General features: G+C 34.5%; 2 protein-coding genes across 3 annotated transcripts in view; one reads left to right on the top strand and one right to left on the bottom strand.

The window, feature by feature from the left end:
• Positions 1-1,242, bottom strand: part of LOC117123095 (neutral alpha-glucosidase AB-like) — a 73,578-nt gene extending 72,336 nt beyond the window's left edge. The window contains exon 1 of one of the 2 annotated variants that reach the window (XM_033268920.1): positions 1,125-1,242. In XM_033268920.1, the coding sequence (XP_033124811.1) occupies positions 1,125-1,165 (41 nt within the window). In that variant the 5' untranslated portion in view covers positions 1,166-1,242. The remainder of the gene's footprint in view (positions 1-1,124) is intronic. The other variant, XM_033268921.1, reaches the window with a different exon arrangement.
• A 945-nt stretch (positions 1,243-2,187) lies between these two features.
• On the top strand, positions 2,188-10,247 carry LOC117123105 (FHA domain-containing protein FhaA-like). Its single transcript, XM_033268938.1, has 5 exons — positions 2,188-2,357; positions 2,597-2,638; positions 3,002-3,260; positions 6,842-6,993; positions 7,175-10,247. Exons 1-5 carry the CDS (start codon positions 2,327-2,329, stop codon positions 7,672-7,674), a joined length of 984 nt encoding a protein of 327 aa, XP_033124829.1. The 5' UTR covers positions 2,188-2,326; the 3' UTR covers positions 7,675-10,247.
• The last annotated feature ends 253 nt before the right edge of the window (positions 10,248-10,500 follow it).

The following is a 10,500-nucleotide window of genomic DNA, read 5'->3' as shown; positions in this document are numbered from 1 at the left end:
AGATAAAACGAAATATATGCCAATAGATAAAACGAAATATATGCCATCTAAATAACTAATTATTAACTTATACGGGACTTACACAAAACCTAATAAAATCCACTGTTATTTTGGCAAACTAATGGCAGCATAATAATGCCACATTAATTATTTGGCAACATAAAAAGACGAAAATAAAAAAACAATAAAACACGAAATAATGGATACTGAATCTGTAGCAGCAATAACTTTGCGCCTACTTGGTGTTCCATACAAATATACCTCGGCCGAACTTTTTCACGCGCGAACCGGTCCTAAACCATTCTAAACCGACTTGACCTAGGCCTATGCCAAACCTACTTGACCTAGGCCTATTCCAAGCCATTTAACTACAATGTACTGCATTGTGAATGCGTCATCGGCGTTCCATACATATACACGCATTGGTGGCTGTTCTGGAGGGCGGCCGATACGGGCCTAATTCGGTCAAAGATCTTATAATTACAAGATGTGCTCTCCGCGATTTACACGTAACAAATAGAAGCGTCGATGTTCAGTAAAAAGAAACATAAAAGTAATCATTTTTGCTAGAGGGCATACTAGTTATTACTATGATAGTTACAGAATTTGATATCTTTTTAGTAAATGATCTTTATTGTCAAAGTTGAAAAGTAATCATTTTTGCATGAGGGCACCCTAGCTAGGCCTACATTGCATTGATTGATTACAAAGAATGTTAAAACAGAACTGTTTAAATACAGTCCACTATTATGCTTAAAACAGGCCCTACCGGATTTCACAGTCTAGCCCTGATTCCGAGCAACAATAACCAGCCCCCGAGGCTAGCGATGGCTTAGGTAGGCTCATTCATACGGAGAGGCTTCACTAGGACTAGGCCTAAGCCTAGGGGTCTAGGCCTAGCCTCCAAAGCAGCCAGGCAGGACAATGACTTTGGCTAGGCCCTCGGCTGGCCCAGGGCCAGAAAACAAGTTAACAAAAAATCATGTTTAATAATAGACCGGTTAGGCCTAGGCCTAATAGTAGTTGAATAGGGCGCTAAAACTCCTTGAATAGTAATTAAGTAATTAAACAATTTTAATATATGATAGATTCTTAGCAATAAAACTACAACAGATAGCATTTACTTGAAACACGTCGACTTCTGTCGTACGCACGCATCCATCATGGAATGATTTTGTAGACGTGGATGAAGCCGTACAAAATAATTTTGTGACAGTTGAAGAGGCTACGCAAACTACATCATTTATCCATCATACTCATAGCGCTGGATAGAAAAATAAATAAAAGAAGAATGTAATAAATGTAAAGAAAAATTTGGAAAAAAGAATAAATAATAGAAGAGTAAAGAAATGAAATGAAAAGAAAGAAAACCATACGGCATTTAGGAAGGAAAGAGAAAGGAAAGAGAAGTGAATTAAAAATAGAAGAAAAAAATTAGAGAAGAGAAGAGAAAAAAGGAAGGAAAAGAAACGAAAGGTAGAAATCGAAATAAAAGAAGAAGAAAAGAGAAGAAAGGAAAGGAAAAGAAGAAATATATATTAAATTCATTAAAATTATTATAATTAATATTATTATTATTATTATTACTATTACTATTATTATTACTATTACTATTATTATTACTATTACTATTACTATTATTATTATTATTATTATTATTATTATTATTATTATTATTATTATTATTATTATTATTACTACTACTACTACTCCATGTAAAAAATAGTAAATCTTAACTTCCAAGTCTATAGAACTTCCTAGCCTATATCATGTGCAATATGAATTATAATAATAATAATAATAATTATTATTATTATTATTATTATTATTATTATATTATTATCATTATTATTATTATTATTATTATTATTACATTATTACTATTTCTGTTATTATTATTATTATTATTATATTACTGTACTATTATTTTTTTTCATTATTTATAATTTATTATCATCATCGTCATCGCCAATATTATTATCATTATTATTACTGCGTTGCTATTATTTTCTTTAAAATGATATGATTAATTTTCATCATTAACATTCAATAACAGTAATATAATCGTAATCATATTCATTATCACAATAATAATGATCCTCTGATCAAGATGATGTAACTGCAAAATATTAATATGGACGTCAGGAAACAGACCAATCAAATTGCGCGACTGAGTGTTTTACGTGTTTTAGCAACAGAGCTCATAGAATAATAACAATGATGGCTGCCTTTTGTTTATTGTAATTTTTATTGATCGCCGCCCAGCCGATTTCTCTCCTTTTAAAATCTTAGATTGTCACAGTGTACCTGTATTGATAAAGTCAAAATGAGCTGCAGTAGTTCAACTAATGTGACAAGTATGTATTATTTGTGATTCCAAAGGCAATCTAGGCTTCCTAGGCTAGGCAGGCTAGGGCACGGTAGGCCGTAAGGCCTCTCTATCTATGCTGTCTAGACTGGGTCGAGATAAGATTAGGCCTAGGCCTGCTGTAGTTCAGACCCCAAAAAAGATGACTTAGTTAAGGAAATTGTGTAGACTTACTAGCTTTTAATGACTTAGCTTTTTTGATTGAAATTGTTTTCCATTTATTTTTAGACATGACTGGTGAGGTAAAAAGGGGGTTTCTCAAACGATACGGTAAGTGACTAACTAGGCCTAGGCCTAGGCCTAGCTAGTCTAATTTTCATTAGTTTTATATTATTTTTGACCACGGAAACAACAATTGTGATTTGGATAATTGGATATACAGAATTTGTTTTTGAGAAATTATCAAACTGATACTCCTAGTCCTAGGTTGAATTGTACCAGGGAGTTAACTCCCTGATTGTACCAACAACAATCAAGGTGGTTGGACACATTCTCATATTTAAAAAAAAACTGGCTTTGTATTATTTTTTCCTCACAGACACTCATTAACAGTTGATTCACTTATTTTTATTTTCTTTTTTATTATATACTTTTAAATGGACCAATTATATTTTAACCTTACTTCATCTGTAGGCGGATTCTTGTTTAAGGGTTGGAAGAAAAAATTCTTTGTTCTCTACAAGGATAATCAGCTTGCATGGTATGACGGTCCAGGGGATTCATTAGATGGTGTAATGAATATTCAGACAGAATGCACCATGCTTCAAGTAGGTCTGCAGTTGAAGAAGGAAGCCCCAAAGCCAGACAGTGACTGCAGGCTTCAGTACATGTTTGCCTTGACAGGGATGGGGAAAACCCATTACATACAAGCTGTTAACGAGCAGGAGATGATGTAAGTCAGCCTTTTGTGAGCAGTACATCTGCTGTTGGTCCCAATATCGTCCTTTATTTTTAGACGAAACTTTTCTATACCTTGTTTCGCAAACTCTTTTTTTTAAAGATCGTCAAAGGAGGGCAAAAAAAAAAATTAAATTTTTAAATTTTAAATTATTTTTGCCAAAAATATCCAGACAGAGGAAAAAATAAAATAAAATTTTATTGTTGAATGTAAACAGTGTAGTTAAATGCTATAAATATTTTATTTTTACAGATTTCAAGGCAGGGGCTGGCATAATAAAAATAAAGAAAAACTTTTTTTTCCCTGAAATTTCCATTTTTTGTGGCAGCGGTTTGCTAATTGGCCAAAAATACAATTTTATTTTTATTCGATATCAGTATTGGCATGCGACGGGTTCATGAAACAAGGTATAAAAAATTATGAATTTGTATAAGTTGCAGTTTTTCTGTACAGATATTGCCTAATTGAATACATTTCAAAATTATATTACTGCAGAGAGCGGTTAATCTCAGATTTGCACTTTTTTAAAGCTATTTTGTTGTACTCTGTATGTCATGTACTTTGTACATGGTATTTATTATTGTATTTTATATGGGCAATGTCTGAAATAAAAGTGAATGAATGAATCAATTATTTGAAAACAAATAACAAATGATCGTAACTGTAATAAATTATGACAAATAAACTTTTTTCACATATATTAATTTTGTGTTCTTAAGCGTCTTTGTAGGACAGTGGTGTATCTAGTGGATATGCAGGACCCCCCCCCCCCCCACAAAAAAAAATTAAATAAAAATTTTTTCCCATAGTTTCCTCCCATTGAAAATGTTTGAAGCAAAAAAATAACCTCATATCACCGTATTTTGCAAACTAGTGCCCCTCACTTAATCACTGATCCCCTGCCCACTTCAACTCCCTGCTCCCCATTACCCCCTCCCATTTCAAGACTCTAGGTACACCACTGTTGTAGGAGCTTAACTTTTGTAGTAGAAGCTGTTGAACTGATCTTGTTTTTTCACGTCTCCCAATTTCTTCTCACCGCAGTAGATAGAAACTTGTGTACTCTTGTTCATCCTTCTGTTGCTTTAGCTGTAAAGTACATGTTGTCTATGCAATAAGGATCCTCTTGAAATATAAGCAGTTTCTCAGCTATGCTATGGTATGACATAATCAAGCACATTTTAATTTGTAAACATTATTGATGTATTAATCAATCAATCATAACAATCCTCCACAAAGTTCAATTGTGTGGTGACTCGATATGAAGCAGCTCAGGCTGCCTAAATAGTTAACATTTTAGATACGTTTATTACAGTATTTACAAAGAATTGTCTTTTACCTATAACATTAATTATTTAAAGACAATGATCAACTTGCTCTTACTGACATAAGATATGTTGCATTTGTTTTTATTTTATGTTCATTAAAAATGCACTACACTTTCTGAACTATCAGAAGTCATGATACAGTCAAGTAATAGTTTTTATTCTCTACCCAAATCATTTTATATTTGGTTATTGATATATGCTATGGTCTGTATAATTTTGTTTGCTAAATGATAACAATTTTGAAATGTATATATATGTATGTACCTTAAACCCTCGAATAAGCGCCACTCAACAAACGCCACTCTTGAATGGGCACACTCTCGAATAAGCGCCGCACCAAATGTGATTTTTTTTTTAGCTAAGTGCAACTCTTGAATAAGCGACGTAGTTTGGAGGCCTATCATAAGCCCTACATCATTTTTTATTCATTTGATCACTTTACACAGGGTAATTACTATTCTAACCCACTTAGTGAAAGTAATTTGCCATAATGTGTGAGTGCATCAGCAACTTATCTCCCCCTTCCCAAACAGCCTACACCCATGTAAGGTATCCTAAGGTGTATAGTAATCAGTACTAATGAGGTGATTAGATACGTACAGGATGCAGGAGTGCAGTTGCAATCCTGTAAAGTGATTTCCCCACTACTGGAAAAATGCCAGGACTAGCTGAGAAATGAGGAGGTATGAAGTAACTTTACTGTACACATGGTATAGTATGTGTTTTTTTTGTTTGGGAAAGCTTGGGGCGGGGATTTAAAATTTTCCTGTTGGCCTCGCTTTCCCCAAACCCCCCTCCGCCCTACTCACCTGTAGATGCACCGTTGCATTGGGTAAAACATCTATGAAACACTCAGGTACTTAATTAGTGAACAAAAATGACGCCAGCAAAAATGATATACAGGTAAAAACTTGTCCAAGTTTACTTTGCCTAACTCAAATAAGTCGATCTCATTTTACATGCCAAATTGTTGCGTTTTCCATTAATTAACCATCTGTAAGTCAAATTTGGTCTAAGTCGAACAATTTTCCAATGCCATTTTGATTTGACTTTAGGCAAGTTCAACTGTAGTTAACAAAACTTACTTAAAATATACTTAGTTAAATTTTTAGAACTATAATTAGAAAAACATGTATTCATGTCCTCTATATAAGCCTGTCTCTTATACACATCTAGATGTGTATAAGAGACAGATGCTATGGTATGACATAATCAAGCACATTTTAATTTGTGAACATTATTGATGTATTAATCAATCAATCTTAACAATCCTCCACAAAGTTCAATTGTGTGCTGACTCAATATGAAGCAGCTCAGACTGCCTAAATAGTTAACATTTTAGATACGTTTATTACAGTATTTACAAAGAATTGTCTTTTACCTATAACATTAATTAAGTATTTAAAGACAATGATCAACTTGCTCTTACTGACATAAGATATGTTGCCTTTTTTTTATTTTATGTTCATTAAAAATGCACTACACTTTCTGAACTATCAGAAGTCATGATACAGTCAATTAATAGTTTTTATTGTATACCCAAATCATTTTATATTTGATTATTGATATATGCTATGGTCTGTATAATTTTGTTTGCTAAATGATAGCAATTTTGAAATGTATATATATGTATGTACCTTAAACCCTCGAATAAGCGCCACTCAACAAACGCCACTCTTGAATGGGCAGGCTCTCGAATAAGCGCCGCACCAAATGTGATTTTTTTTTAACTAAGTGCCACTCTTGAATAAGTTTGAATGAGTTTGGAGGCCTATCATAAGCCCTACATCATTTTTTATTCATTTGATCACTTTACACAGGGTAATATGTACTCTCACGTAAGCACCGTGGTGCTTATTCGAGAGTACATATTTTTTTGAATACAATATATACAGTGATCAAATAAATAAATAATACAATGAAGACACAAGCATATCTTTATAAACATTATTTACGGTGATGTAGGACTTATGAGAGGCCTACCGAACTACGGGAATATGCAAAGTAGGTAAAGTGGGCCTGGAACAGAATGGAAACCGGCACGTTAATATTTATTTAATAAACGCCGCTCTCAAATAAGCACCGCACTGAAGCCTCCAAAAATGTCATCAGCGCCGCTGTGCTTATTTGAGGATTAATGGTATGTTAGTTGACTTTGTTGTTGAAGCATGCTTTATTGTCTAAAGCACTGCCCGGACTATCTAATTTTATTTGTCTATCATTCATTGTATTTATTTTGTTTTTTAGCTCCTGGCTGTCAGTTCTATACCAGGCCAAAGGACTCCAGCCACCTGGACAACCACCTCCTGGTGCCCAGCCTCCTTACCAACAGCCTGGCGTAGCACCTGGAATGCCTCAGCCTCCTCCGCCTGGTTTCCATCCAAGCTTAACAGCACAAGGTAAGTTAATAGCAGTTTTATGTGTGTTTTGTGCCCCAGTATGCAAATTTTACAGTCAAATTGTGGTAAACATGGTGAATAGGGACCTCTAGGTTAGTGATAATTCATAAGCATTCTTCTGTCTATAAATACACTGCCACATAAGTAACATTAACATGCTACACGTTTGTTATTCTTTTAGGCGCTCCACCACACTACCCTCCTCCACAACAGGGCTATCCACCACAGAGATACCCACAAGCCAGTCACTACCCTCAGCAGCAAAACTACCCCCGACAGAACTACCCTCGCCAGCAAGGTGGTGCATCTCACCAACCCCAGACTATTGTTGTCAACAACGATAGAGGCAGAGGCTCTGATTCTTTCGCTACTGGTATGTTGACTGGATACATGTTGGGTGGGTATGGTCATGGGTATGGGTACGGGTATGGATACGGGTTTGGTGGTTGGGGGCACCATCACCATGGTGGATTTGGCCACCATGACCATCATCATCAGGAAATTCACCAAGAGATTCATCACCATGAGGAGAATAATTATTACGGTGATAGTGGAGGACAAGAAGCGGATTATGGAGGGGAAGACTACGGTGGAGACGACTACGGAGGGGATGATTATGGGGGAGATGATTTTGGCGGAGATGACTTTGGAGGAGGGGATGATTTTGGGGGTGATTTTTAGTTTAAACTTTAAATTAATGTACATCATAATTATAATATCTTCCCAAACCACCCTCAAGGCAGCCTTTTAAGGCTAAAAACATTGTGTTGAATTGAAGAGACATGTTAACATAGAGTAGCTACGGAGTGGGGGGTGTGATAATTGAGAATGTGGAACTACATTCCTATTCCAATGAAAAAATGATAATTTTTACTATTCTAACCCACTTAGTGGAAGTAATTTGCCGTAATGTGTGAGTGCATCAGCAACTTATCTCCCCCTTCCCAAACAGCCTACACCCATGTAAGGTATCCTAAGGTGTATAGTAATCAGTACTAATGAGGTGATTAGATACGTACAGGATGCAGGAGTGCAGTTGCAATCCTGTAAAGTGACTTCCCCACTACTGGAAAAATGCCAGGACTAGCTGAGAAATGAGGAGGTATGAAGTAACTTTACTGTACACATGGTATAGTATGTGTTTTTTTTGTTTGGGAAAGCTTGGGGCGGGGTTTTAAAATTTTCCTGTTGGCCTCGCTTTCCCCAAACCCCCCTCCGCCCTACTCACCTGTAGATGCACTGTTGCATTGGGTAAAACATCTATGAAACACTCAGGTACTTAATTAGTGAACAAAAATGACGCCAGCAAAAATGATATACAGGTAAAAACTTGTCCAAGTTTACTTTGCCTAACTCAAATAAGTCGATCTCATTTTACATGCCAAATTGTTGCGTTTTCCATTAATTAACCATCTGTAAGTCAAATTTGGTCTAAGTCGAACAATTTTCCAATGCCATTTTGATTTGACTTTAGGCAAGTTCAACTGTAGTTAACAAAACTTACTTAAAATATACTTAGTTAAATTTTTAGAACTATAATTAGAAAAACATGTATTCATGTCCTCTATATAAGCTTACTGAATATTAAACATGCATTGAATTTTAAGATAAATATGAGTGGCCTTATAGTGTGTAGATTAATGTGCAAAGAATGCAGAGTTTGTAGAAACTAGACAGTCATACAGTATAAGATGTAGTTAAATAATTCAAGTGGCCGTCTTAAGCTGGACACAAACTGCGCCTGATGTTCGTTGGCAAAACGATTTCAAGAGAATGCAATGCAACTACGCATGCACAACAGATCTTTTTTAATGACAATCCGCTCACACTGCCACTGAGAATCAGCAGATGACGTCACGTCATCAAGCGCTCACAGAGACCAAAGATAGTTTGTCAGTCAATGGTCGTACAACGCAGTGTCTGTGCTAAGCTGTAGTCTCTAGGACTATGTGTAATAGAAACAAGTAGATGCTTAGAAACTGGCCTGTAATAATAATATTGAGGCATGCACTTTCATATACCAAGGACTTTTAACAGTTAAAACGTCCTTGCATATACAGTACATAGTGCACATGTTCAGGTGAATGATATAGTTGTTAATAAGTAATAATTATTATGTAGTATATATTAAATTATTGTAAAAAACTTCTTGTACATAAACATAGATTCAGTTCACAATTGATCAGATTTAATTTTATTCTTTGTATTGCCTTGTTTTTTAAAGTTTGCAGGTTTTTATCCCTCCAGAGATGCTTTTTTTTCATGCAAATGAAATAAAGGAACTTTTCCTTTGACGAGCTATGCTTGATACAATTATTACAACATGTTCCTTTTCTATTATTACTGTTTACATATTTGTATTTAGATATGTATGCACAAAACATATAAATAAAACCTATTAGATAAATATGTTATAACTTTTATAATTGTTTTCATTGTCATTGTGTGCATTGTGGTAGTAAGAAACATTTACAAGTTTCTCTGTTTATAATGATACAGGAAATATAGTTTTTGTTAAACTACAATATTGTTTTTGATTTGATATAACGTTTATTCAGAATTTTGAGCCGATTATATTATATTGTTGATATGTTTTAATCTTGTAATGGGGTGTTCCATTTACAAGATTATATTTCTTAGACTGCTTATGTTTTCAGAACTATCTACGTGGTGTACTGCAAGCATTTAATGTTATTACTTTGGCATGCAAACCTTTAAACAATAAAATTAAAAATTTGATAAATAATAAATCAAGAATAATAAGTAAGAATAACAAAGTTTTATAGCTATATTAGACTATTGTCCGAATCGGGGATAAAACTGATGACTTTCGTTAAAAGCTTCGCCGCTGTGTTTCAGAAAGTAATGCGTTGGCATAGTAGGAGAATAAAGCTTGCTTTCCTTCATATTGCTACATTGTCGCTAAAGTCTTTTAGTAAAATCATTGCAATGCGCAACAGCCTCAACGCAATCGGGTAGGCTATATCTTAAACATTTTATAATAGTCTCTCAATGCTGACTGGTGTTTGTATGGTATTTGTGGTATTGTCTAGTATTTAGTATTATAACTTTATTTGATGTTTTAAGGACTTTCATTTAAATAGTTCCTTTCGACTAAAACACAACAATGTATAACCCATTTGGAATGGTTTATAGCTTATTTACCCAAACATGTGCAGTAGACTAATTTCACTACTAATTTATTCATTTTAATCACCTGCTTTAATTTGATTAAAAGAGAACTAGCAAAATGATTTTTTGTTCTAGAGTGGATTTTTGATATGCCATTAATGATAGAATCAACCTTAAAATCGTTTTTTGGCTATTTTTTATGAAGTTATAGGCGATTATAATACGATTTTTACCATGACGTCACTGGCGAAATGTAACAAAAGATCGTGTAAATAGCACCGCGTAGGGTATCCACCGCGTAGGGTATCCACCGCGTAGGGTATCCGCCACCTATGATCTTTGCGTGCATGCTGTAACAATCACAATTTACAGCCA

Source organism: Anneissia japonica, unplaced genomic scaffold, assembly GCF_011630105.1.
Source record: "Anneissia japonica isolate Jap-2015-1 unplaced genomic scaffold, ASM1163010v1 scaffold11402_len470986_cov188, whole genome shotgun sequence".
In the NCBI taxonomy this organism is placed as follows: domain Eukaryota; kingdom Metazoa; phylum Echinodermata; class Crinoidea; order Comatulida; family Comatulidae; genus Anneissia; species Anneissia japonica.
Note: the sequence above shows the minus strand (reverse complement) of the source record. Positions and strands in the feature narration are given on the sequence as shown.